General features: G+C 71.5%; 6 protein-coding genes across 7 annotated transcripts; 4 read left to right on the top strand and 2 right to left on the bottom strand.

The window, feature by feature from the left end:
- The first annotated feature begins 132 nt into the window (after nucleotides 1-132).
- USP21 (ubiquitin specific peptidase 21) lies at nucleotides 133-5,371 on the top strand. The gene is made up of 14 exons (XM_065653920.1): nucleotides 133-198; nucleotides 1,085-1,157; nucleotides 1,231-2,032; nucleotides 2,860-2,919; nucleotides 3,124-3,247; nucleotides 3,336-3,447; nucleotides 3,552-3,689; nucleotides 4,062-4,126; nucleotides 4,218-4,321; nucleotides 4,398-4,484; nucleotides 4,563-4,641; nucleotides 4,752-4,859; nucleotides 4,946-5,060; nucleotides 5,160-5,371. The coding sequence occupies exons 3-14, from the start codon at nucleotides 1,256-1,258 to the stop codon at nucleotides 5,248-5,250; spliced, it is 1,860 nt and encodes a 619-aa protein (XP_065509992.1). The 5' UTR covers nucleotides 133-198; nucleotides 1,085-1,157; nucleotides 1,231-1,255; the 3' UTR covers nucleotides 5,251-5,371.
- Nucleotides 5,372-5,714: 343 nt separating this feature from the next.
- Nucleotides 5,715-8,504, top strand: PPOX (protoporphyrinogen oxidase). 2 transcript variants are annotated; one of them, XM_065653941.1, is made up of 12 exons: nucleotides 5,715-5,849; nucleotides 5,925-6,059; nucleotides 6,422-6,537; nucleotides 6,639-6,771; nucleotides 6,865-7,009; nucleotides 7,086-7,273; nucleotides 7,358-7,418; nucleotides 7,494-7,612; nucleotides 7,688-7,801; nucleotides 7,878-8,027; nucleotides 8,096-8,138; nucleotides 8,250-8,504. In XM_065653941.1, the coding sequence occupies exons 1-12, from the start codon at nucleotides 5,763-5,765 to the stop codon at nucleotides 8,384-8,386; spliced, it is 1,428 nt and encodes a 475-aa protein (XP_065510013.1). In that variant the 5' UTR covers nucleotides 5,715-5,762; the 3' UTR covers nucleotides 8,387-8,504. The 2 variants fall into 2 exon arrangements, with proteins under 2 accessions (XP_065510013.1, XP_065510014.1); XM_065653942.1 differs by lacking the exon at nucleotides 5,925-6,059.
- On the bottom strand, nucleotides 8,425-11,493 carry B4GALT3 (beta-1,4-galactosyltransferase 3). Its single transcript, XM_065653944.1, has 6 exons — nucleotides 11,113-11,493; nucleotides 9,963-10,198; nucleotides 9,689-9,879; nucleotides 9,492-9,614; nucleotides 9,288-9,392; nucleotides 8,425-9,198 (listed from the first exon to the last, which is right to left on the bottom strand). The coding sequence occupies exons 1-6, from the start codon at nucleotides 11,366-11,368 to the stop codon at nucleotides 8,745-8,747; spliced, it is 1,365 nt and encodes a 454-aa protein (XP_065510016.1). The 5' UTR covers nucleotides 11,369-11,493; the 3' UTR covers nucleotides 8,425-8,744.
- A 916-nt stretch (nucleotides 11,494-12,409) lies between these two features.
- Nucleotides 12,410-15,956, bottom strand: ADAMTS4 (ADAM metallopeptidase with thrombospondin type 1 motif 4). Its single transcript, XM_065653918.1, has 9 exons — nucleotides 15,816-15,956; nucleotides 14,802-15,125; nucleotides 14,480-14,612; nucleotides 14,228-14,398; nucleotides 13,856-14,142; nucleotides 13,584-13,770; nucleotides 13,323-13,498; nucleotides 13,074-13,249; nucleotides 12,410-12,985 (listed from the first exon to the last, which is right to left on the bottom strand). Exons 1-9 carry the CDS (start codon nucleotides 15,954-15,956, stop codon nucleotides 12,577-12,579), a joined length of 2,004 nt encoding a protein of 667 aa, XP_065509990.1. The 3' UTR covers nucleotides 12,410-12,576.
- Nucleotides 15,957-18,486: 2,530 nt separating this feature from the next.
- Nucleotides 18,487-22,891, top strand: NDUFS2 (NADH:ubiquinone oxidoreductase core subunit S2). Its single transcript, XM_065653943.1, has 14 exons — nucleotides 18,487-18,599; nucleotides 18,678-18,784; nucleotides 19,708-19,898; nucleotides 20,302-20,422; nucleotides 20,624-20,736; nucleotides 20,835-20,909; nucleotides 21,013-21,090; nucleotides 21,210-21,295; nucleotides 21,403-21,522; nucleotides 21,609-21,738; nucleotides 21,965-22,060; nucleotides 22,283-22,366; nucleotides 22,605-22,662; nucleotides 22,780-22,891. Exons 1-14 carry the CDS (start codon nucleotides 18,517-18,519, stop codon nucleotides 22,815-22,817), a joined length of 1,380 nt encoding a protein of 459 aa, XP_065510015.1. The 5' UTR covers nucleotides 18,487-18,516; the 3' UTR covers nucleotides 22,818-22,891.
- Nucleotides 22,892-23,181: 290 nt separating this feature from the next.
- Nucleotides 23,182-25,180, top strand: FCER1G (Fc epsilon receptor Ig). The gene is made up of 5 exons (XM_065654013.1): nucleotides 23,182-23,336; nucleotides 24,100-24,191; nucleotides 24,377-24,418; nucleotides 24,632-24,652; nucleotides 24,854-25,180. Exons 1-5 carry the CDS (start codon nucleotides 23,279-23,281, stop codon nucleotides 24,908-24,910), a joined length of 270 nt encoding a protein of 89 aa, XP_065510085.1. The 5' UTR covers nucleotides 23,182-23,278; the 3' UTR covers nucleotides 24,911-25,180.
- Nucleotides 25,181-25,301: the final 121 nt, after the last annotated feature.

Raw genomic sequence — 25,301 nt, 5'->3', positions numbered from 1 at the left:
CGGCGGCCCCTTTAAGAGCAGAGAGGGGGACGCCGCTCGGTCTCCATGGCGACGCGGAAGCGTCAGGCGGGGGGCGTGGTCCGGGATCCGCGCATGCGCAGTTCGGGGCGCGAGGCCGGCGGGGGCGGGGCGGCGGGCGGGAGGAGCAAAGATGGCGGCGGGCGCTGCGGGAGTTGTTGCCATGGCGGCCCGCGGCAGGTACCGGCGGGCGGCGGCCCGCGGGGGCGGGGGGCACCGGCGGCACCGGGAGGAGGAGGCGGGCGGCGGGGGGGGCTCTGCTGGGCCGGGCAGCGTGGCCGAGGGGGCAGCGGTGTCCCCCGGAGTGGGACGCGGCGGGGGGACCGGGCCCCCGGCGGGGCCGGGGGTGATGCCCGCGGCGGGGCCGGGACATGGCCGGGGTGACCGCAGCAAGGGACAGCGGCCGGGCGGGCTGTGGGGCGGGGCACAGAGGGGCAGGGCCGGGATCCCGGGGCTGGCGGCCGTTGCCACCGGTGTGACCGGCCCCGCGGGGCCCTTCGCTCTGGCCGTGCTGCAGCCACCGGCCCGCAGCGGGGACACCGGCCTCCCTGCCCGCCGGACCGAGCTGGCAGCGGAACCGAGCTTCCCGGGGCAGCCATCGCTGCTGAGCACCGGCAGCATCTGTGTGGGGCCTGCAGCCCCGGTACTGGCTGCAGGAACCTGCTCCCGGTGTCCCCAGGACTCACCCACCGGCTTGGGGCCGTGGCTCAGTGCCAGGGGGCCATGGGGTCTCACTAGGGGCTGTAGGGTCTCACCAGGGCCATGGGGTCTCACCGGGGATGTAGGGTCTCACCAAGGCCGTGGGGTCTCACTAGGGGCTGTAGGGTCTCACCAGGGCCATGGGGTCTCACCGGGGATGTAGGGTCTCGCTGGGGCTGTGGGTTCTCACCGGGGCTGTGGGGTCTCACTAGAGGCTGTAGGGTCTCACCAAGGCCTTGGGGTCTCACTAGGGGCTATGGGGTCTCACCGGGGATGTAGGGTCTTGCTGGGGCCGTGGGGTCTCACCAGGGCCACGCTGCCCCCCGGCCCCATCCGGTGACCTGGCGCGTCTCTCCTTGTGCCGCAGGGCCCCCGCGGACGGGACGTTCTGGCCGGCCGCTCGCCGCGGGGGGCTGTGAGAGGTGCCGGCGGCGAGAGAGGTGGGTTTGCGCCCCGGTGCCCCCGCGTGCCAGCCCGGCACTGCCGCCCTCAGCCGGGTCCCTCTCCCTGCAGGGCGTCCCCCTCGGCCGTCCCCACCATGCCGCAAGCCTCGGAGCACCGCGTCGGCCGCACCAGGGACCACACCGTCGTCACCTCGCAGCCCAAGGCGGCCGCCAAGCTGCCCAGCGGGCACCGGGCACTGAGCCAGGAGCGCCACGCCGCAGCCCTGGCTTCCGCCGCCGCCAACGGCCTCTCTCCGGCACCCAAGCTTCGCCTGCTGCCACCACGGCCCGGCGTGCTGGATGACCGCGGCAAGAAGCTGGAGCTGGACCGGGGCCGGGCGTCCAAGCGAGGGGAGGCTCTGCGCGGCTCGGCGTGCCGGCGCGGGCCCGTGAAGGCGGACCACGCGGTGCGGGTGCCCGGCTCTCCGCAGGCAGCCGCGGTGCCGGGCGGTGCCTCCTTCTCGCTGCCCGCCGGGGCCTCGCTGGCCGGGCGCGAGGCCGAGCGCCGGCGGAGCAACCTGGCCCGCTCCAAATCCATCAGCATCGGGGACCTGAGCCAGGGCGGCGGCAGCGGCGGCCGCGCCGAGGACGTGGCGGCGGTGCTGAGCCGGCTGGTGCTGAGGGACTGCGGCCACCAGCTGAGCTCCGGCTCGCTGGCGCTCAGGAGGAGCTCCTCGCTCCGCAGGGTCAACATCTCGCCGGGGCTGGATGGGAAGCCCGCAGCCCCGCTGCTCTCCATCCGGCCCGAGGGCTGCCCGCGGACTCGTGCCCCCAACCCCCCGTACGCCCACAGCCCTGACGGCCCCGCGCCCGCCAGCCCCCCCTTGGGCAGAGCCCCGGCGCCCGGCAGGACCGAGGAGAAGGTGGCAGCTGTAAGAGCCTCAGGATTTGTCCTCAGCAGCAGCTTTGCTCGCGTCGGGTGACGCCGGGGGTGCCGGTCTCACCTCTCCCCGTTTCGTTCCTCCTGAGGGACCCCGCTTGTGGAGGAGTCGAGTCCCGTCGGCTCTGGGGGTGCCAGGGGCTGGCTGGCACTGTGGCCTTTCCGCATTGTCCCCGTGGGCTCCATCCTCTGCTCGCCCTGGTCCACGTGTGGGATTAGATGCCCTGAAATCCTGGGTTGGGCCCACGGGGGGACAGGGACGCGGCTCGGCCCCCCATGGCACGTCCCCTGCCAGCGGCACGGGGCTCCCCCGAGCCTCCCGCTCCGCTCTCCGGCACAGCAGGGCCGGTGGGTGCATTTGCCTCTGCGCCCCGTTCCCCGTGTGCCTGCTGTCCCTGCGGTGGCTCTCCCACTAAGTAATCCCCCCGAGATGAGCCTCCAGCCAGGCCCAGAATAGCTGAGGGAAATCGGATCAGCTAATGAGCTGTGGCAGAGGGGCCCGGCGAGGCCGGTGCCGCAGTCGCGTCCCGGCGCCCTGGGCGGTGCCGGAGCCGGTGCCGCAGCCATGCCGGGGCTGGTGGAGCTGCCACGCCGGCTGCACCGCACGCTGCTTACCCGGCGGGAGCTGCAGGGCCGCGGCGCCGACATCTCCGAGTCGGTGGTACACACGGCCGTCATGGGGCTGCTGCTCGTCAGCGGCGAGGTGACGCCTGCACCGCCGCGTCCGTTCGTCTGTCCGTCTGCAGGGACCGCGGGGGCGGCCGGGGGGGTTTGCTGCGCGGGGACGGGTCTCACTCCTGTCCCTCTGTGTCCCCGCAGACCCACCACACGCTGCTGCTGGGCTCGGGCCACATCGGCCTCAGGAACCTGGGTAACACGGTAAGCGCCTGTGTCCCCGTGTCCCCTCTGTCCTGGGTGTGCAGGGACCTGGGGTCCCCCTGTGCTCACAGCAGCCGGGACCGGCGCGTCCCCAGAGACGCCACAGCCCCTCGGGGGTACATTCAGGGGCGCGAGGGGACATTGGGGGACACGCCGAGGCTCGGTGTCCGCCGGGGTGTCACCGCGTCCCCGCGCTCTCCGCAGTGCTTCATGAACGCCGTGCTGCAGTGCCTGAGCAGCACCAAGCCGCTGCGGGACTATTGCCTGCGCCGCGACTTCCAGCTGGAGCAGCCCCCCGGCCCCCGCGCCCCCCAGGAGCTCACCGAAGGTGGGACGGGGCCCCCCCGCTGCTAATCTCTTATGTAAACCCCCCCCTGGCGCTGACACCGGCGCTGACACCCGCCACCTCCCCGCAGCCTTCGCCGATGTCATCGCCGCCCTCTGGCACCCCGACTCCTCCGAGGCCGTCAACCCCGGGCGCTTCAAAGCCGTTTTTCAGAAATACGTCCCCTCCTTCACCGGGTACAGGTGAGGCTGCACCTTCCCCCCGCCCTGGGGTACCCCCGGCAGCCCCCCCATCCCAGTGGGGGGACCCAGGGAGCAGTGGGCACGATGGGTCCCTCCTGCTGCAGCCAGCAGGACGCGCAGGAATTCCTCAAGTTCTTCATGGACCGGCTGCACGTGGAGATCAACCGCAAGGGCCGCCGGACCCCCAGCATCCTCGCGGACGCCCGGCGCACCCCGGCGCTGGAGGAGCCCGAGACGCTGAGGTGAGGGAGGGGGATTCCATGGGGACACGGCCCTGGGGAGGGGACACAGCCCCGGCCATGGGGACACAGCTCCAGCCGAGGGAACACAGCCCTGGGGAGGGGACACATCCCCAGCCATGGGGACACGTCCCCGGCCATGGGGACACAGCCCTGGCCATGGGGGCACAGCCCTGGGGAGGGGACACAGCCCTGGGGGGGGGACACATCCCCAGGCATGGGGACACATCCCCAGCCATGAGGACGCAGCCCCGGCCATGGGGACACATCCCCAGCCATGGGGACGCAGCCCTGGCCATGGGGACACAGCCCTGGCCGTGGGGACGCATCCCCAGCCATGGGGACACATCCCAACCCGCCGTCCTCCCTCCGCAGTGACGACGAACGCGCCAACCAGATGTGGAAGCGATACCTGGAGAGGGAGGACAGCAAGATTGTGGGTGAGCGCTGGCGGGTGGGGTGACCCCTCCAGACCCCCCAAACCCCCAGGGGTGCCCCCCTTGGCCTCACCCCCCCCACCCCGTCCCCCAGACCTCTTTGTGGGGCAGCTGAAGAGCTGCCTGAAGTGCCAGGCGTGCGGCTACCGCTCCACCACCTTCGAGGTGTTCTGCGACCTCTCTCTGCCCATCCCAAAGGTAGGGATGGGGCACAGCCCCCCCGGTCTCCCCCTGTCCCCCTTGTCCCCCCCCACCTGACCCTCTTCCCCCGCAGAAAAGCTTTGCCGGGGGGAAGGTCTCGCTCCACGACTGCTTCAGCCTCTTCACCAAGGAGGAGGAGCTGGACTCCGAGAACGCGCCGGTGAGCGCCCAGGCCCGGTGTCCCCCCCACCTCGGCCCCCCCCCCAGCCCTCTCTCACTGTCCCCGTGTCACCGGCAGGTCTGTGACAAGTGCCGGCAGCGGACACGGAGCACGAAGAAGCTGACGATCCAGCGCTTCCCCCGCATCCTGGTGCTCCGTATCCTTTGGGGACCGCGGTGGGGAGGAGACCCTCGCGGTGGGGGGTGTCCTGGGGAGCAGGTTTCCCCCCCCGCCAGCCTCTCGGGGTGTCCCTTGACGCTGCCCCAGACCTGAACCGGTTCTCCACCACCCGCTACTCCATCAAGAAGTGCTCCGTCTTCGTGGACTTCCCCCTGCAGCAGCTCAACCTGCGCGAGTTCGCCAGCGAGAAGGCGGGTGAGGCGCTGGGGGGGACACGCGGTATGGGGGGACAGACGGTGGGGACACGATGGGGACACCGACCCCTCCTCCCCACCCCCCAGGCAGCCCCGTTTACAGCCTCTACGCGCTGTGCAACCACTCGGGCAGCGTGCACTACGGGCACTACACCGCGTTCTGCCGGGACCCGGCCGGCTGGCGTGTCTACAACGACTCCCGGTAGGTGCCCCCCGGACACCCCACACCCCCGCGACCCCCCAGAGCCCCCCGGCCCCGCGCCCCGCGGGTGGGGCAGCTGGGCTGAGGGTGCTGCCGCAGCGTCTCGCCCATCAGCGAGAACCAGGTGCCGTCCAGCGAGGGCTACGTCCTGTTCTACGAGCTGGAGGAGCCCCCGGGCCGGCGGCCGTGAGCCCCCCGAGCCCCCCGCGGCGGGGCTGCCCCCACCCCGAGCAGCGGCCTCGCACCCCCCGGGGCCGGGCAGGGACACATGGCGGGCGGCCGCAGCCCGCGCTGCCCCAGGCGGGGCTTTTGTGAATAAATTTACTAAAAAAACCCCGAAAAGCGCAAGTTTGGAGGCGGGAAGGGCTGGGAAACCGCGCCGGAGGGGCGGGGCTGCAGGTGAAGGGGCGTGGTTATGGAAAAAGAGGCGGGGCCCAGGGTGGGCACGACGTGAGGGGCGTGGCTAGTGGCAGAAGGGGCGTGGCCTGCTCCAGGATTGGAGGTTCTGGAGCTGGTGGGAGGGGCGATACTGAGGGGCGGGGCTGGTCGTAGGCCACAGGGGGCGGGGCGCCGTAGCGTCGTCGTACCATTGGCCTGCCGCGCCTCTAGCCCCGCCCTTTTCCCCTGTCAGTCACGGAGGGGGCGTGGCCGGGGTGTCCCGGCGTGTCCGTGGGCCGGTCTCGCCGGTCCCTCCGCTCCGTGATGCCGCCGAGCGTGGCCGTGGTGGGGGGCGGCATCAGCGGCCTGGCCGCCTGCTACCACTTGGCCCGCGGCCCCAGCCCGCCCAAGGTGAGAGCGGGAAGTGTCCGGGAGTGGGGGGCACCGGGACCCCCTGGGTCCCCTCGGTGACCGCGCTGTCCCCAGGTGCTGCTGCTGGAGGCCAGTGCCCGCCTCGGGGGGTGGCTGCAGAGCACCCGCGCCCCCGACGGGGCCGTGTTCGAACACGGGCCCAGGGGCATCCGGCCCGGGGGGGCGGTGGGAGCCGACACGCTGCACATGGTAGGGGGGGCCCTAGGGGGCTGATCGGGGTTCCTGGGGCTTGGGGGGTCCCTGGGGAGCCCCTGGGTGGGTGCTCGGGTCTGGGAGGGTTCCTGGGGCTTGGTTTGGGGTGCCAGAGTGGTCCTGGGGGCTGGGGGGTCCCCGGGTGGCGCAGGGTCCTTGGGTGGGTCCTGGGGGTCCCTGGGTGGCGCAGGGTCCCTGGGTGGGTCCTGGGGGTCCCTGGGTGATGCAGGATCCTTGGGTGGGTCCTGGGGGTCCCTGGGTGACGCAGGGTCCCTGGGTGGGTGTCGGGGTCCGGTGGAGGCTTCCCCGGGGCAGGTCCTGTGTCCCCCACCGTGCCCATGTCCCCCGTGTCCCCGCAGGTCTCTGAGCTCGGGCTGGAGGGTGACGTCCTGCCCGTCCCCGGGGACCACCCGGCATCCCGGAACCGCTTCCTCTACGTCGGCGGGGTCCTGCACAAGCTGCCCTCAGGACTGGGGTACGGACAACACCCGGTGCCACAGGCCACCCTCCCCTGAGCCCTCGCTGTCCCCAGGGCCACCCTCCCCTGAGTCCTCGCTGTCCCCTCGCTGTCCCCAGGGCCCTGCTGCGGCCGGTGCCGCCCTTCTCACGGGCGCTGCTCTGGAGCGGGGTGCGGGACCTGCTGGCGCCGGCGGGGACGGCCCCCGACGAGACCATTCACGCCTTCGCTCAGCGCCGCTTCGGCCGGGAGGTGAGCGCCTGCGCCGGGTGATAGTGCCGGGGCCTTATCGGGGCTCCGCAGGGACCGGGTGGGGACCGGCCTCACCCCCCCGTGTCCCCGCAGGTGGCCGACGTGGCGGTGGACAGCCTGTGCCGGGGGGTGTTCGCCGGGGACTGCCGGGCGCTGAGCGTCCGCTCCTGCTTCCCCGCGCTCTTCGAGGCCGAGCGGCGCCGGCGATCGGTGCTGCTGGGGCTGGCGCTGGGCTCCGGTGAGCGCCGGGGTTGGGGGGGACGCGCGGGGGGACACCCCGGCGCACGAAGGGACACCGGCGTCGTCACCCGCAGGGAAGGAGCGCGGGGCCGAGTCGCGGCTGAGCCGGCGGGCGCGGGCCGAGCGCTGGAGCCAGTGGTCGCTGCGGAGGGGGATTCAGAGCCTGCCGGAGGCGCTGGCCGCCTTCCTGCGCCTGCGCGGCGTTGAGCTGCGCTGCCACGCGCCCCTGCGCCGACTGCGCCGCCACGGCGGCCGCTGGCAGGTATGGCCCCGGGGGGACGGGACAGCCAGGTCCCCTTCCCATTGTCCCCTTCCCAGTGCCCCCCACTGCTCTGCTTCCCCCCAGCTCACCCTGGACGATGGCACCGTGACAGCCGACCACGTCATCAGCGCCATCCCCGCCGCAGGTACGGGCGCCCCCGGACACCGGGGTTTCCCCGATGCGGGGAGGGGGGACCCCACAATGTCCCCTCTCCCCCCAGCCCTGGCTGAAGTGCTGCCGGCCGAGGCCGAGCCGCTGGCGCGGGAGCTGCGGTGCATCTCGGCCGTGTCGGTGGCCGTGGTGAACCTGCAGTACGAGGGCGTCACGTTGCCTGTCACGGTGAGAGCGGCACCCAGGGGTGTTCCCAGCACCCGGGGGTGTCCCCATCCCACTCATGCTGCTGCTCACACCCAGGGCTTTGGGCACTTGGTCCCCTCCTCTGAGGATACATCCATCCTGGGCATCGTCTACGACTCGGTCGCCTTTCCCCAGCACGACGGCGCCGGGGCCACCTCGGTGCGGCTGACGGTGAGCGGCCGGGGATGGCGGGGGGGTCCCAGTGACAATCGGGACGCCCCGGGGGGATCTCACGCTGCCCGTGCAGGTGATGCTGGGAGGCGCCTGGTTCGAGCAGAGCTTCGGGGACCCGGCGGCGGCGGCTCCAGCGCTGCTGCTGCAGCGGGCGCAGGCGGCCGTGCGGGAGCAGCTGGGGCTGGAGCCGGCGCCCACCCGCTGCCTCGTGCGGGTGCACCAGGTGGGTGACGCAGGGGGAACACGGGGGGGACAGGGGGATCCCATGGGCTCACCGTCTGCTCTCCCCAGGCCTGCATCCCCCAGTACACACTGGGACACTGGCAGCGCACAGGTAAGGGGGGGACGAGGGCGCGGGGTCCCTGTCCCCAGTGCGGGGTCCCCGTCCCCAGTGTGGGGGTCCCCTGGCCCAGCGGACGCCCCACGCATGTCCCCGTCCCCGCAGAGCGGATCGGCCGGTTCCTGGCGGAGCAGCAGCTGCCCCTCAGCCTGGTCGGAGCCTCCTACGCCGGCGTCTCGGTCAACGACTGCATCGCCAGCGCCAAAGCGGCCGTGGGGCGGCTGCTGGGGCGGCCGCACTGAGCCCCTACAGCCCCCCCAGTACCAGGCGGCCCCGCGGCTGTAGGACAAAGTGTTTTTTTTAATTGAAAAACCCTTATAAAGGTCCAGGGAGCAGCTCATAAATAGAATAAATAACCATGTGCCAGCAGCGCAGCCTGGAACCACCATCCAGCACCCGCAGCCCCGGGCGAGGCCGCGGCTGACCCGGTGGTGCCCCCAGCACCCAGCGCTGGCCCTGTGACCAGCAGCTCCCCGGTAGTTGCCCCCGGGACTCGTTGCTCCCCCCAGTCTCTCCAGCAAGGCCACAACCCTCCCGTACACAACGGGGTCCCTTCCCCGTCGCGGCAGCAGAGTCTGTGGGGGCCACGGTGGCCGGTGGCTAACGGGTGCCCTGCGGCAAGCTCTGGTTGTCCCTGCGGGCGGGCAGGGTCCCCTCCTGCCCCGGGTGGCCATCGCCCTCCCCGGCAGCCTCGGGGCTGCGCTGGGTGATCCCCGGTGCCGCGGGAGAGCTGGCGCCGCTATGGGTGCCGTTCCCCGCCGGCGGCTGCTGCGCGGTGGCCGGGGGCAGGCGGGGGGACAGGGACAGCCCCCAGTCCCCCCAGCCCGCGGCGGTGTCGCGGGGTGGCTTGCGCAGCATCTCCTCGCGGAAGAGGCTGTTGCCGCCGCGGTACCTCTGGCCCTCGCGGGCGCGGCGGCCGGCGCGCGGGTCGGTGCCGATGTCCACGGTCAGGTTGGTGTAGAGCGGGCGCAGCTGCTTGGCCAGCAGCGTGTAGGTGAGCGAGTTCATCCCGTCCTGCGTCCACATCCGCTGCGTGCGGATCAGCAGGTCGAACCTGGCGGGGGGGGGACAAAGGGACAAGGGGGCGTCACCACCGTGTCACTGCCGAGCCCCCCACCCAGCGCCCCCCGCCCGCCCCCCGACCTGTGGGGATTCTCTTCGTTGCCTTTGTCGCTCTTGTGCTTCACCATCTTGTAGTGACCGATGGAGACGGGCGGGCGGGCGATCTTCATGCCGGCCAGGCGCACCCTGCGATGAGCCTGTGTCACCCGAGGGGCTGGGGACGGTGGTGCCGTCCCGGAGACCTCCCGGTGGGACGGTGACCCGCAGGTCCCCACGGTGTCCTACCTGGTGGCAATGTCGTCGTCCTCACCGCCCCAGCCCCAGTATTCATTGGGGAACCCGTTGATCTTCATGTACTGGTCGGGAGTGAGGGCTGAGACCCCCCCGAAGTACTGGGGGTACGGGAGGCTGCAAAAAAGGGGGGACGCTGAACCAGGGCCGGTCCCCTCGCCCCCAACTCGCCCCCTGCTGCAGTTCCTCACCTGTACCCAAATTTATTCATGGCGATGGAGACGTGTTTGGGGTTCCAGGGGTCGCAGACATAGAGGTTGTGGTCGTTCTCGGGGATGAGGTCGACGTCGTGCAGGAACAGACAGTCCCACTCCTCATCCTTCAGCGCCTCCTTCACCCCCACGTTCAGCAGCTTGGCCCGGTTGAACGTGGAGTTGCCGGCCTGCGGCGAGAAGCGGCTGCAGCGGTGGCCCCGGTAAAGCCCCCAGTAAAGTAAACCCCCCCGGTAAAGCCCCCCGTCCTCACCTGGTGCACGACGTAGATGCCGTACTGGAGCTGCTGGCGCTGCAGGAAGGGGTGCAGGTAGTAGAGCAGGTGGCCCAGGTGGCTCTCGCGGTTGCGGTGGGGGACGATGACGGCCGTGCGGGACCGGGGCTCGCAGCCGGGGGGCTGGTACCGCCCACCCTCCTGCACCGCCGGGTTCTTGGCGCGGATCTGCTCCAGCGTTGGCACCCGGCTGAAGGTCACGGTCAGCGGGCCGACTGCGCGGGGGGAGGCAGAGGCTGGCGTGGGGGGCTGGGGGCGGCACCGCGTGGGGGGCAACCCCTGCCCTGAACCGCAGGAGCCCCCCAAGACCGGCACTGCCCGGGTGGTGCGTCCGAGCTGGCAGTCATGGGGCCGGTTCTTCCCCCGCAGGGGCCACTTGTTCCCCTGGAGGGGCCGATTCTTTCCCTAGAGGGGCCGGTTCTTCCCCCGGGGGGGCTGGTTCTTCCTCTAGAGGGTCCGATTCTTCCCCTAGAGAGGCCGGTTCTTCCCCTGGAGGGGCCGGTTCTTCCCCTGGAGGGGCCGGTTCTTCCTCTAGAGGGGCCGGTTCTTCCCCCGGGGGGGCTGGTTCTTCCCCTAGAGAGGCCGGTTCTTCCCCTGGAGGGGCCGGTTCTTCCCCTGGAGGGGCCGGTTCTTCCCCTGGAGGGGCCGGTCCCTGCCTCCAAGAAGCCGGTTCTTCCTCCGGGGGGGCCGGTTCTTCCTCTAGAGGGTCCGATTCTCCCCCTAGAGAGACCGGTTCTTCCCCTAGAGGGGCCGGTTCTTCCCCCGGGGGGGCCGGTCCCTGCCTCCAAGAAGCCGGTTCTTCCTCCGGGGGGTCTAATTCTTCCCCCAGAGGGGCCAATTCTTCCCCAAGAGGGGCCAATTCTTACCCCAGAAGGGCCCGTTCTCCCCCCGGAGGGGCCGATTCTTCCCCTAGAGGGGCCGATTCTTCCCCCAGAGGGGCCCGTTCTCCCTCCGGAGGGGCCAATTCTTCCCCAAGAGGGGCCGATTCTTCCCAAGAGGGGCCGATTCTTCCCAAGAGGGGCCGATTCTTCCCCCAGAGGGGCCCGTTCTCCCCCGGGAGGGGCCCGTTCTCCCCCGGGGGACCCGGGTCCTGCCGCCGCCCCCCCGCCGGTCGCTCCCCCGCACTCACCGAGGAAGGGCGAGCGCTCGGGGCAGAAGGGCAGCGGCCGCGCGGGGTCGGGCGGGCCGGGCCGGGCGGGCAGCAGCCGGCTCAGGTTCGCGTACACGTCGTGGGTGCGGGAATAGTCGAAGACGGGCCCGGCGGCGCGGCCGAAGAGCGCGGTGAGGTTGCGGAACCCGCCCAGCGAGAAATAGGCCACGAAGGCGAACTGGCAGCCGACGAGCAGCGCCAGCGAGCGGGGCCGCTCCAGCAGCCGCCGCAGCATGGCCGGGTCAGCGCGGGGCGCGGGGCCGCATGGCGGGGTCGGGCCCCCCGGAGCCGCCGGTACCTGCGGGCGGCGGAAGCGCCTCAGCCCCGCCCCGCCGCCGCCGCCATCTTGGACGGAAGGAACGGGAGGGAGGGGCGGGGCCGCTGTGATGTTAAAGGCGCCGGTACCGGCCCCGCCGCGGCGGCTCTCTGCGGGAGGGGTCGGCGGGGGAGAGGGGCCCGCTCGGGGCTTTGGAGCAGGCTGGGCCGCGGGGGTTCCGGCTGCGGGTGGAGGAGGGGGGTGAGGTCCCGGGCGCCTGGAGAGGAGCGGGTGGGGGCCCGGCAGGTGGCCGGTGGGGACCGGGGAGGGGAAGCGGGTCCCCGGAGCGGCGTGGGAGGTGCCCGGGTGGCGGGCGGTAGGACCCCGGGGAGCCCGGGCAGGGGGCGGGGCTTCAGTGTGATCCGCCCCCTAAATGGGCGTGTCTAAATAAAGCCCCGCCCTCTCGGTGCGTCGCCGTGGCAACCGCGCACGCCACCGCTCTCACTTCCGGGCGGTGGTCCCGTCCCTACTGGTAACGTCACGGCACGGGCGCGCTCTGATTGGACACCGGCACGCGGGGTCCCCGCGCGGTGGGATCCCCCGGGTCCCCCCGTCCCTCCGCTGCCGCCCGGACCCCACTGGCTGCCGACCCCGGCGAGCGCCCACCCCTCCGCGGTGCCCCCGCGGAGCCCTGGGTGCCCCCTGTGGAACCGTGTGGCGGGTGTGCAGCCCCCGGGGCTGCCCCGGCCAGGGGGTCGCTCACGTCCCCCCCGGTAAAGTCCCGTTCTGGGCAAGCCCGGTGAGGCCCGATCCTGGGGGGCGGGGGGTGCCGGTGGCACCCGGGGGGACAATGACACAGGGGAGGATGCTGGGAGCACACGGGGGGGCGCGGGGGTGACCGCAGCTGCGCCCCGGGACGTCGCCGCGCCTGGCAAGGCCGATCACACACACACATACCACACCGGCCGCTCCATAAATAGCTTTAAATAACCGCGCTGCGCTACGTGACAGCGCGGGGGGCTGCGCTGGGGGGGTACAGCCGGGGAGGGGGGGCCCTGGGCCTGCCCAGGGGTCGCCCCGCGGAGGGGCTGAGGTAGATGCGGTGACCGCGGCACGAACCCGCCGTGGGCAATAAATAACCAAATAAATATTCGCTGCGGTGCTGCCGGCATCGCTCCCTCTTGCTGCTACTTGTGGCGCCGGCGGCTCCTCAGGATCTCCAGGATCTCGGCTTTCTGCTTCTCCCAGGCCGCCGATGACCGCGGCGGTGCCCGCGGCACGAAGAAGCTGTATTTCAACCGCGGCGGCTGCCGCTCGTCCACCACCAGCGCCTGCAGCACCAGCGGCTCCCGCAGCGGCCCCCGGCCCGCCAGCGACTCGGTGGCCGCCGTGGCCCCGCTGTAGCGCACGGTGACGCCGCCGGGCAGGGCCACGTCGGTCGGGGACGGCACCAGGACGTAGCCGCCGTTGAGCAGGGACCCGCCGTCCGGGCGCCGCAGCGCCAGGAAAACGTCCTCGCCGCCCGCCGCCGAGATCTGCCGCACCAAGAGGTGCGTGGCCCCCGCCGGGACGGTCACCACGTCGTTGTAGCCGTAGCTGTGGAGCACAGCGGGGTTAGGGGGGGGCACGATGGCAGCCCGGAGGTGGCGTCCCCCCAACGCCACCGCCGCCATCGGGTGCTTACCGGGGTTTCGAGAAGGAGCCGTAGACCTTGGAGCAGCCGGAGCCGTCGCCGCCGCACGTCATGCACTTGTCGAACTTCTTCTTGGAGCCGATGACGCGGTCGCAGCCGGCGGGGACGCAGCGGCCCCGCACGCACACCCCGGTGCCCTCGGGGGAGCAGGGGGTCCCGTCGGCCACCTGCGGCACAGCCCGGCGTCAGCGCCCGCCGGCGGCACGGCGGGGCGCGGGGGGACCGGGGGGGGACGCTCACCCGCTGCTGCAGGACGTGGTAGTAGCCCAGGGTGCGGGACTGGCAGGTCAGCTTGCACTGGTCGCGCTCGGGGACCCCGCTGTAGCGCGGCACCCAGTCCTGGGGGGCCGGGAGCCCCCTGACGAGCTCGGGGCGGTGGTTGTAGGCGGCACATTGCTCCTCGCGGAAGGTGAGGGCTGCGGGGGGCACGGTCAGCACCGCCGGCATCCCCCAGCCCCCCCAGCCCGTGAGCGGTGTCACCCCCCCGCCGCCCCCACTCACGGGTGCTGCCGGGACACTCCTCCACGTTGCAGGACTGGAAGCGGGTCCGCTTGCCCTCGCAGTACCGGCCGCCGTGCCGCGGCACCGGTGCGGTGCAGTTGCGGTGGGAGAGGCGGACGCCGCCGCCGCAGCTCCGCGAGCAGCCGCCCCACGGTCCCCACGGCCCCCAGCCGCCATCCACGGGTGTCTGCAGCCGCGAAACGCAACGCAGGGGGTCAAAACGGCGCTGGCGGGTGGGCGCCCACCCCGCAGCCCCCCACCCCGGGACTCACGGTGAGCTCCCGCACACGGGCGGCGCCCACGCACAGCCCGTCCATGCAGACGCGTCCCGGCGCGCACGGCGTCCCGTCGGCCCAGGGGAAGTGCTTGGTTTGGCAGACGGAGCGGCCGCCGGCCTGGCCGGTGCACCAGAGCCAGGCGCAGGGCGGCTGCAGGTCCCCGCAGTGCCGCGACTCGGGCCCGAAGGCGAGCTGGCATTGCCGCGCCAGCGGGTACACGCTGCCCGGCAGCGCCGACGGCAACTGCAGCCACTCCGGAGGCTGGTCCAGGAGACAGTGACCTGCGGGGACACGGCACCGCTGCAGCGGGGTCCCCGGGGGCGCCGGGATCCCCCCTGCGCCGTCGCTCCCCGCGCTGGGTCGTACCGTGGCCGTTGTCCAAGAAGTCGGTGATGAAGCGGGCGCTGCACGGCGACCACATCTCGCCGGGCTCCAGCGAAGAGAGCACGGGAGCCATGACCCGGCGGGCGGCTCCGGTGCCGCCGTTCAGCTCCCGGCAGGGCTGGGAGGTGTCGTGCAGCATGTTGAAGACGTGGCCTGTGCCGAGGGACGATGTCAGCCCTGGGGGGGGGCTCACGGGCAGCGGTGGATCCCCCCCCCCTCGGCCCCACCGCTCACCCAGCTCGTGTGCGGCCGTGAACGCCGACTGCAGCCCGTCGTCCTCCACGATGGCGCAGCTCCGCTCGGGGTCGCACACGGTGCCCACGTCGGCCATGCCCAGCGTGGCACAAGTGGCCGCCCCACACAGGTCCTGGGGGTAGGCGGGGAGTGGGAGGGGGCTCGGGGACACCCCAAAACCTGGCCACGGGGACCCCGCCAGCCCCAAAACCCACGGACACCCCAGGGGCTTGGCCAGGACTCAAACACCTTGGGGAGGATCCTGCCAGCCCACAGGGACCCCCAGCCCCCCCGGGCCCCCCAAAGCCACCACCCCCCGCACCTGCCGTGTGAAGAGGATGGCGGTGTCGAAGTGCAGAGGACTGTCCTCGTCGGGGACGTTGAGCCCCTTCTGCCACTGGCAGAAGTTGCGGAGCATCTGGGCGGCGTTGGAGGTGATGGGGGGTCCCGGGGTGCCCTGGCCCAGCACCACCAGCCGCGTCACCCGCAGCTCCACCGCGTTTCCCAGGCTGCCGTGGCGGAAGGAGCGGGCGGCCGCCGCCAGCACCGTCAGCAGGTACCGCCGCAGCCCCGCGCCGTGGAACCGCGACATCGCCTCGTCCGCCACCACCAGCATCTCCACGTACCGCGGCACCGAGGCGAAGCGCTGCCGGGGGAGCGAGGCGTTGGGTGCGTCCCGGACATGTCCCGCTGCCCCCCAGCACCGACTCCGTCCAGCCCAGTGCAAACTGGTGGCCCCCGCAGCAGCGCCCCGGTGTCCTCAGGGTCCCGCAGCCCCGGTCACTCCCCCGGGGCGGGTCCCGGCGCTGCCCCCGGACGCGGAGGGTCCGCCCGGCCCGGCCCTGGCCCCGCCTCTCCCGGGCTATCCCGGTCCGGTGTGTCACGCCCCATCCCAACCCGTCCCAATCCATCCCAGTCCCAGCCCGTCCCGGTCCGGTGCGTCCCGCCCCATCCCGGGCTCCGCCCAACTCAGTCTCGGTCCGCGGTGTCCCAGCGCGTCCCGGTCCGGTGTGTCCCAGCGCGTCCCGGCCCGGTGTGTCCCAGCCTGTCCCGGTCCGGTGTGTCCCAGCCTGTCCCGGCCCGGTGTGTCCCAGCCTGTCCCGGTCCGGTGTGTCCCAGCCTGTCCCGGCCCGGTGTGTCCCAGCCTGTCCCGGTCCGGTGTGTCCCAGCCTGTCCCGGCCCGGTGTGTCCCGGTCCATCCCAATCCATCCCAATCTATCCCAGTCTGAGCCCATCCTGGTCCATCCCAGCCCGTCCCAGTCCCAGCACATCCCGGTCCGATGTGTCCCGGTCCATCCCGTTCCGGCCCGGTCCCGGTGTCCCGGCCCGGTCGTACCTTGGTTCTCTTCGGGGCCGGCCCCACGCGGGACCGTGTCCCGGCTTCGTCCGCTGCCGTGACGGGACACGCGGGGCCGGGGGCGGCGGCGGCGGCGGCGGCGACAGCAGCGACCAGGAGCGGCAGGAGCGCGCGGCGCATGGCCCGGGCACCGCGACAGCGACACCGCGACAGCGACACCGCGACAGCGGGTCCCCGCGGCTCTGCCGCCGCCGTCGCCTTTTAAAGGGCGGGACGGGCGGGGAGGAGCGGGGCAGCCCCGGGCGGGGGGGAACCGGCCCCCTCGTTCCGGGAAGGCAGAGCCGGTCCCTGGGGAGCGAGGCCGGGCCCGGGGATTCCTCGCACCGGGACCCCCCACCGGGACCCCCCCACCGGGATGCCCCTGGAACCCCCTCACCGAGACCCTCCTACCGGGACATCCTCACCCCCACCAGGGCATCCTCACCGGGACCCCCCCACCAGCGCATCCTCACCGGGACCCCTCACCGGGGCGGCTGCGGGGGCACCCCCGGGGTGGGGGGTCAGAGTCAGGGTGGGCGCCTGCTTGGGATGCCTGGGGTGAGCACGGGGCACCCCGGGGTGGCTCCCACAGCACCCGCTGCCTCCGAAACCCCCCTGCTGCATCCCCTCCATCCCTCCTCATCATCCTCATCCTCTCTGTCCCGCCTCAGCCCCTCTGACCCCCCCCACGTCCGCACTTCCCAGCAGGGCCACCCGCTGTGTCACCCCTCGAGTCCCCACCCCCATGGCCGCATCCTGCTTCCTCCCTTCTGGGAACCGGGGGAGTCAGACCCGTCCATCCATCCTGCCTCGGCCCCCCCCGGCACCCCCATCTGGGGAGCCCCGCGTGGCCCCGGTGCTGCCGGTGCCATCCCCGCTGTCCCTGGGAGAACAAGGGGGTGACGCGGCCGCGCACAAAAGCGGCCGGTGGCACCGGGTGCCGCCGCACAAAGGGCCTCTGTGCTGCTGCCACGGGTGCTCAGCTGCACCCGTGGGACCTGCCGGTGACATGACCGGGAGCGGTGACACTGCCAGGGCCGTGGAGCTACTGGGAGCCACCGCAACCTGGCACCTGCCGCGGTGGCATCCGCCGGGGTCCAGCGTCTGCCGCTGTCACCATCCGCCGGAGCTGGCGTCCCAGGGGCTGTGGCATCCGCTGGCTCCGGCACTTGGCACAGCTGTGGCCCTGGCATGGGACAACTGCTCCGGCCACCATCCGCCACCTCCGGTACCCACCACCTGAGCATCCGGCACCGCCAGCTCCAGCATCCCCAGTTCCAGTGTCCCCAGCACCCCCAGCATCCCCAGCACCCCCAGCATCCCCTGCACCCCCAGCACCCCCAGCACCCCCAGCATCCCCAGCACCCCCAGCACCCCCAGCATCCCCTGCACCCCCAGCACCCCCAGCACCCCCAGCACCCCCAGCACCCCCAGCATCCCCTGCACCCCCAGCACCCCCTGCAGCCCCAGCAGCCCCAGCACCCCCAGCATCCCCAGCATCCCCAGCACCCCCCGCACCCCCAGCATCCCCAGCATCCCCAGCACCCCCAGCACGCCCAGCACCCCCAGCACCCCCAGCATCCCCTGCACCCCCAGCATCCCCAGCATCCCCAGCATCTCCAGTGCGTGGGGCACCCTTGGGTGCTGGCGGGTGCTCGGTGGGGAGCGGGGGCTCTCCCTGGCTGCCTGGGGCCAGGTCCAGCCGCCGCAGGGTGTCCCCAGCTGGGAGGGTGGCCAGTGGCCAACATCTGGCCGGCATCACCCGCTCGGCCACCATGACTCACGCCGGGCCGGGAACAGCCGTGACGTGGGGGCCCCACGGGTGCTGGCGTCACCGGGGCCAGTGACGCAGGGTGAGGCCGCGGGGCCAGTGTGACCCCGTGGCTGTGGGGACATGGCGGGGGACAGGGGACACAGAGGGTCCTGGCACAGCTGGACGTGTCCCCAGTGAGGGGGACAAATGCAGATGCTGGAGCGGGGGAGGGGGTTGGGGGTGCAGTTTGGCCAGGGGGGACACAGGACAACTTGGGTCACCTCTCTGGGCATCCACATGGCATCCCGGTACCTGTCCCCATCCCCAGCATCCGCATGGGGACACTGCGGTTGTCACAGAGGGGACAGGGACCACCTCCCGCCACTGCAGTCCCCGAGTGGGGAGGCTTGGGGACATGTCCCCCCCTGCCATCACACTGGGACACTCTGCTCCTCCTTTGCCCAGCGTGTTCTGTTCGGCCTGTCCCCGTCACTCTGTCCCTCCTGTCCCGTCCAACCCCTCTCACCCCTGTTCCTGCCCGTTTTGTTCCCATCCTCACCCCTCTCCCCTCCACCTCCAACTCATTTCTCTGTCCCCACCCCTGTTCCCTCTGTCCCCACCCCTCTCCTTTCTGTCCCCACCCCTGTCCCCACCCCTGTTCCCCCTGTCCCCACCCCTCTCCTTTCTGTCCCCATCTCTGCCTCCCCGGGACCGCCCCGTCTCGCTGCCCGGCACAAAGATGGCAGCGGCCCCAACAGCCGTTTCCCGGATGTTTCCCTTAGTAAAGATGGAGGGGGGGGGGTGTGGCGGATGGCGACGGGGTGCTGCCCGCGGTTAACATGGCGGCGCCGCACACCTTCTCTTGCCCTCCCCAAACATGGCGCCCCGGCCCCGCCCCCTTAACGCGGCGTGTGGGCGGGGCGGCGCACGCGCATTGCCAAGGGCAACATGGCGGCGCTGCGGGTGCTCGGGCGGCTCCGGGCACCTTCGGGGCTGCGGGCGGCGGCGCCGCTGGGCCCGGCCCCGGCGCGGTGAGAACGGCGGGGGCGGGCAGGGGCTGCGGGGCCCGGTGCCGGTGCCGCCCCGCTCACGGCCCGGCCGGTCCCCAGGGCGGCGCGGCAGTGGCAGCCCGATGTGGAGTGGGCCCAGCAGTTCGCCGGCGCCGTCATGTACCCGAGCAAGGAGACGGAGAAGTGGGTCCCCCCGCCTTGGAACGGTGAGAGGCGGCCGGGGGGGGGGAAACGGGGGCCTGGAGGGAGAGAACGGGGCCCGGGGGGGAAAAGTGGCCCGGGGTGGGAACGGAGCCCAGGGGGGAAAAGTGGCCTGGGGTGGGAACGGGGCCCGTGGGGGGAACGGGGCCCTGGCGGGGAAAAGTGACCCGGGGTGGGAACGGAGCCCGGGGGGGGGAATGGGGCCCTGGGTGGGAACGGGGCCTGGGGGGGAAAAGTGACCCGGGGGGGGAATGGGGCCCGTGGGGGGAACGGGGCCCGGGGCGGGGAACAGGGCCCTGGGTGGGAACGGAGCCCGGGGGGGAAAAGTGACCCGGGGTGGGAACGGGGCCCGGGGCGGGGAACAGGGCCCTGGGGGGGAAAAGTGACCCGGGGTGGGAACGGAGCCCTGGGGGGGAACGGGGCCCTGGGGGGGAATGGGGCCCTGGGGGGAGAATGGGGCCTGAAGGGGAGAACGAGGCCTGGAGGGGAGAATGGGGCCTGGGGGGTCTCTAGGGGGGCTGGAAGGGTCCTGGGGAGGCCCCTCAGGGGGGACCTCAAGGCCCCAGGGGGTGCCAGGTGACCTGGGGGGGGCTCTGAGGGGATATTTGGGGTCCCCGTGAGGGCTCGGGGAGGCACTGGGGGCCCCGCGGGGGTCAGTGGGTGTGAGGTTGGGGGTGACGTGGGGCTGGGGGTGCCAAGGGGCCTGGGACTCATGGGGTTTGGGGGTGTCCGAGCTCTGCAGATCCCCTCCCTGCAGCCCCGGGCAGCCCAAGGCGCTTGGCCCCGGCCCAGGGCGCTGGGGACGCCGCGTTCCCAAAGTCCGGCCAAGCCCCCAGCGCGGCTTGGCCGTCTGTCCGGCGTCCGTCCCGCGCGTCCGCGCTGCCGGGAAGGGTTTGAACGTCCCCCTCACCGCGTCCCCACGGCGCAGACAAGGACCCTCTGGCGCACAAGAAGGTCTCCAGCCTGACCATCAACTTCGGGCCGCAGCACCCGGCGGCGCACGGGGTCCTGCGGCTGGTGATGGAGCTGAGCGGGGAGACGGTGAAGAAATGCGACCCCCACATCGGGCTCCTGCACCGCGGCACCGAGAAGCTCATTGAGTACAAGACGTATCTGCAGGTGAGGGGTTACTGGGGTGTAATGGGGCTGGGGGTTACTGAGGTGTAATGGGGTTACTGGGGTATAATGGGCCTGGGGGTTACCAGGGTGTAATGGGGTTACTGGGGTGTAATGGGGCTGGGGGCTATTGGGGTGTAATGGCGTTACTGGGGTGTAATGGGGCTGGGGGTTATTGGGGTGTAATGGGGTTACTAGGGTGTAATGGGGCTGGGGGTTATTGGGGTGTAATGGCGTTACTGGGGGGTAATGGGGCTGGGGGTTATTGGGGTGTAATGGGGTTACTGGGGTATAATGGGGCTGGGGGTTATGGGATGTTCCCTGTCCCTCTGTCCATCCCCGGAGGGGGATCTCGGGGTGTCCGTCTGCTCCCGGCAGCCGCCGCTTGGCGCCGTCTCTTCCACAGGCGCTGCCATATTTCGACCGCCTGGACTATGTGTCCATGATGTGCAACGAGCAGGCATATTCGCTGGCCGTGGAGAAGCTGCTCAACATCCGCCCCCCCCCACGCGCGCAGTGGATCCGAGGTGAGGCCAGATCCGAGGGGAGGGCCCCGCGCCCCCCCCCCGACACTTTTGGGGGGCTCCAGCTCCTTTACGCCGCCCATATTGCCTGAGGTGGCAGCTCCCGGCTCTCTGCGCCTCCAATCGCCGTTTCCCCCTCCCTGGGCACACACGGGGGGCCAAGGGGCTCCCCCCTGCGCCTCTCACCCCCTGCGCCCCCCCCAGTTCTCTTTGCAGAGATCACGCGGCTGCTGAACCACATCATGGCGGTGACCACACACGCGCTGGACATCGGCGCCATGACCCCTTTCTTCTGGATGTTTGAGGAGAGGGAGAAGGTACCAGGCGGTGTCACCGCAATGCGGGGGTCGCATGGGGGTTTTTGGGGTCCCGGGGGCGGGGTTTGGGTGCCGTGGTGTCCTCTTTATCCCCGCAGATGTTCGAGTTCTACGAGCGCGTCTCGGGCGCGCGGATGCACGCCGCCTACATCCGCCCCGGTGGGGTGCACCAGGTGAGCCCCCCCGTACCGACGGGGTGTCCCCACGTCCCCCCCGGGGGCGATGGCCCTGCCAAGGGTGTCCCCGGTGTCACCCTTGCTGTCCCCCTCCGTGCAGGACCTGCCCCTGGGGCTGATGGACGACATCTATGAGTTCGTCAAGAATTTCTCCACGCGGATCGACGAGGTGGAGGAGGTGAGAGGGGATGGGTGCCCCCCGTGTCCCCTGTGTCCCCTGTGTCCCCCAGCTCTGCCCGTCCCATGGGGACAGCGCCTGACCCCCCCAGGGGATGGTGACTGACCCCCCGCCTGCAGATGCTGACGAACAACCGCATCTGGAAGAACCGCACGGTCGACATCGGGGTGATCACGGCGGAGGAGGCGCTCAACTACGGCTTCAGGTGGGGCTGGGGACACTGCGGGGGGCTCCTGCATCCCCCCAGCCACTTCGGGGCCCGTTGGGGGGCGTGGGGACCCCCCCGGCGGGCGCTGATTTCCCCTCGCGCAGCGGGGTGATGCTGCGGGGCTCGGGGATCCACTGGGACCTGCGCAAGACCCAGCCCTACGACGTCTACGATCAGGTGGAGTTCGACGTCCCCATCGGCACCCGCGGTGACTGCTACGACAGGTGCGTCACCCCCTGGCTCTGGGGGGGCCCGGTGGGGTCAGACAGCCCCCCGGGGGGGCTGCGGGTGCTGAATGGGGGGTCCGCAGGTACCTGTGTCGCGTGGAGGAGATGCGACAGTCGCTGCGCATCATCCTGCAGTGCCTCAACAAGATGCCCGAGGGGGAGATCAAGGTGGACGACGCCAAAATCTCCCCCCCAAAGCGGGCGGAGATGAAGGTGACTGTGCTGACTCCCGTTCCCCGGGGCTCCTGTGCCCCACCCCAGCCCCACCGCAGCAGCAGGAACCGTGGTTTGGTGTGTCAGCTGCTCGTGCCGAGGCTTTTGCCGGATCGGGCCCTGCGCCACGGGGTGGGGGGCGAAAACTCCGCCACAGTGCAGGCAGGGGATGCCAGCGTGTCCTGCCCACGGTGACAGCGCTGGTGACGCCGTCCCCTCCCCACAGACCTCCATGGAGTCACTGATCCACCACTTCAAGCTCTACACCGAGGGCTACCAGGTGCCACCCGGAGCCACCTACACGGCCATCGAGGCCCCCAAGGTGCCACTTGTCGCAGTGTGGTGGGGACAGCGGGCTGGTCACGGGTGTCCCCGTGACGCTCTGGGGACACCACAGGGCTCCTGTCACCAGTGTAGTGGCCCCTTGTGGCCCCTTGTGTCCCTTTCTGTCCCCAGGGCTCTGTGTTGTCCCAAACTGTTCCTTGGGAACCAGATGCTGTGGCTGTGTCCCTGTGTCACCAGCCCTGTCCCCGTGTCCCCGCAGGGTGAATTCGGCGTGTACCTGGTGTCGGACGGCAGCAGCCGCCCGTACCGCTGCAAGATCAAGGCGCCGGGATTCGCACACCTGGTAGGAGCGGCTGGGGCGGTTTTGGGCTGGGGGGGCACAGCTGCCCCCCCGCCATGGCGGGCTGGGGTCCCTGGGCCACCACCCAAGTGTCCCCTGGGGCCACGTGTCCCCTCGTGCCTCTGCTGCTTCCTTTCTCTGCTGATAACTGACCACTTCCCCCCAACACACCCGCGCTGGGGGGGGCCGTGTCTCCTCCCCCGGGTTTGGGGGGGTTGATGGGGGTCCCTGTGCTCTACAGGCCGGGCTGGATCGCATGTCCCAGGGCCACATGCTGGCGGACGTGGTGGCCATCATCGGTACGTCCCCTCCCCGGGGGGGTCCTGCCCCTGTTTGGGGGGTCCTGCCCCTGTTTGGGGGGTCCTGCCCCTGCTGGGGGGCCAGTCCTGCCCTGACTCCGCTGTCCCCACCCCCAGGCACACAGGACATCGTCTTCGGGGAGGTGGATCGGTGACACCTCCAGGTCTCCTGCTGCGTGTGCAGCCCCCTGGCCCCCCCATCGTTGAGTTCAATAAAGATTAAATCAGGTCCCATGTGTCCAGCGCCTCCGTCCCCCCCGCAGCTAGAACCAGTGAGCCCAGTAACACCAGTAAAGCCCAGTAAAGCCCGGCTCTTCCTCCCCACCTTGGGCTCGCGGTTGAGCTTCCCCTTCCCGCAGCCGCAGCCCCCCCGGGGGAACCAGGAGGGACCCTGGGATTTCGCCTCCCCCCGCTGACCGCAGCAGGGCGGGGGCGGCAGGAGGAGGACGGCTGACACTTGGGGACAGTTCGCCTGGCCCTTGAGCAACGTCCACGCCGCCCTTCGCGGGAGGGGAAGCGAGGGGGGGTTGCGGCGCGAGTTTGGGAGGAAGGCGCTGGCGCTGCGGGTGCTGGCTGGGGCACCGGCACCCACGGCACCCCCGGACACCCCGGGGCGATGGGCGCCCACCTGCTGCTCACGGCCACTCTGCTGCTGCTGCGGCCCTCGGAGGCAGGTGGGGACAGGGACAGGGGTCCTGGGGACAGGGAGCAGTGGGAGGGGGACCCTGTGGGGACACGGAGCAGCTGGGTGGGGACAGGGACAGGGGTCCCGGGGAACGGGGAGCAGCTGGATGGGGACAGGGGGGACGGGGAGTGGCTGGATGGAGACAGGGACCCTGTGGGGACAGGGATCCTCTAGGGACAGGGAGAGGGGTCTCAGGGGACAGGGAGTGGCTGGATGGGGACAGGGACCCTGTAGGGACAGGGGTCTCGGGGGACAGGGAGCGGCTGGACAAGAGACCCTGTACGGACAGGGAGCGGCTGGATGGGGACAGGGAAGGGGGTCCCAGGGGGACATGGAGCAGCAGGTGGGGACAGGGACCCTTTGAGGACAGGGGACCCGGGGGATGGGGACAAGGACCCTGTGGGGACAGGGGGCAGCTGGATGGGTACAGGGACGGGGGTCCCAGGGGGACAGGGGGCGGCTGGTGGGTGCGTGGCCCTTGTGCCGGTTCCTTCGCTATTGTCATCGTGCCTTGGGGACAAGTCAGGACCCGTCGCAGCCCCCGGGGTGCTGGTGGCGCGGGGGGGACACCCCAGGCGCATGTGACTGTCCGAGGGGACACGGGTGCTGCCGCCACCCCTGGGACCCTCCAGGACCTCCCGGGACCCCCTGCCCTCCCGTGGGAGGGGGACACGGGAGCTCTGGGTGTCCGGGACATTTGCGGGGTCTGTCCCGCGGTGATGCTGCCCCGGGACCCCCCGTGTCCCCCCCAGCGGCGCTGATGGAGCCCGAGCTGTGCTACGTGCTGGATGCCATCCTGTTCCTCTACGGCCTCGTCCTCACCGGCCTCTACTGTCGCCTCCGGGTGAGCTCAGGATCGGGACCCCCTGGACCCACCTGAACCCCCTTTTGTTGGGGCAACCCCGGGGGGGCACAGCGGATGCTCCCCCAGTCACCCTGGACCTTTTTCCTCTTCTTATTTCTTTTTTTATTTGTTTTTTTGCTCCTTTTTTTTTGGTTTTTTTTGGCGACCCCCTCACCCCCCCCCAGTTCCTGGTTCACCGCAGGTCGCAGCAACGAGCCGGCAAGGAGGTAACGGGGTGGGGGGGGGAATCGAGGAGGGGGGTCGGACTGGGGCACCCCGAGAGGGATGGACCCCCCCAGCGAAGGGAATTGAGGGTGCTGGGGGGCAAAGAGATCCCGGCTTCCCTGGGGATTGGGGGGCGTGCAGGGGGCTGGGGGGGGGGCGGGTGTGTCCGTGCCCCCCCCCCCCAAAGCTCTTTCTCTTTCTCTTTCCGGGAGCAGACAGAAGAAGCTGTTTACGCCGTAAGTCAGCGGGAGGTGACGCGTCCCCGAACGGGGGGGTCCTGTCCTGGGGGGGGCACCGTGTCACATTGCACACGTTGGGTGGGAGCCCCCGCCCTGGGGTGACAGCTGGGGGGGGACCACAGGGAGCCCATAACCCCCCATGGTGCAGGGGCTCTCACGGGGGGGGGACAGGGACCCCGTAACCCCCCTCCCACGCAGGGGCTCAGCGGTGAGAGCCAGGAGATGTACGAGACCCTCCAGTACCAGCGCTCCTGACCCCCCCCCGGCGCCGTCACCCCTCGTCGTTCCCCCCCCGGACCCCCACCCTGGGACTGCGATGGAGAACTGGAGCTTTTTCCCCTGCAAATTGCTGGGTTTGCCCCAAACCGTCTCCAGGCTGGGGCTGCCGCGGTGCCGGGACCCCCGGAGCCTGGGGGGGGTGAAGCTGCCCGGGGTGCACGGTGCTGCCCCCCCCCCCGTCCTATTGTACCCTCCTTTTTTCTGCCGTACCCCCCAATAAAGCAGCACCTCGCGCTGAGGGGCAGGAGCGTCTGTGTCACCGCGGGGGTGGGAGGTGGCAGCGGTGACACCGGGCTGGGGGGGGGGGTCAGGATGGCGCTTGGGGGCTGCGCTGGTGGCATCCGGACCTCGGGGGGCTGGGACCGCA

The sequence above is a fragment of the Caloenas nicobarica genome, chromosome 31 (genome assembly GCF_036013445.1).
Source record: "Caloenas nicobarica isolate bCalNic1 chromosome 31, bCalNic1.hap1, whole genome shotgun sequence".
Classification (NCBI taxonomy): Eukaryota; Metazoa; Chordata; class Aves; order Columbiformes; family Columbidae; genus Caloenas; species Caloenas nicobarica.
Note: the sequence above shows the minus strand (reverse complement) of the source record. Positions and strands in the feature narration are given on the sequence as shown.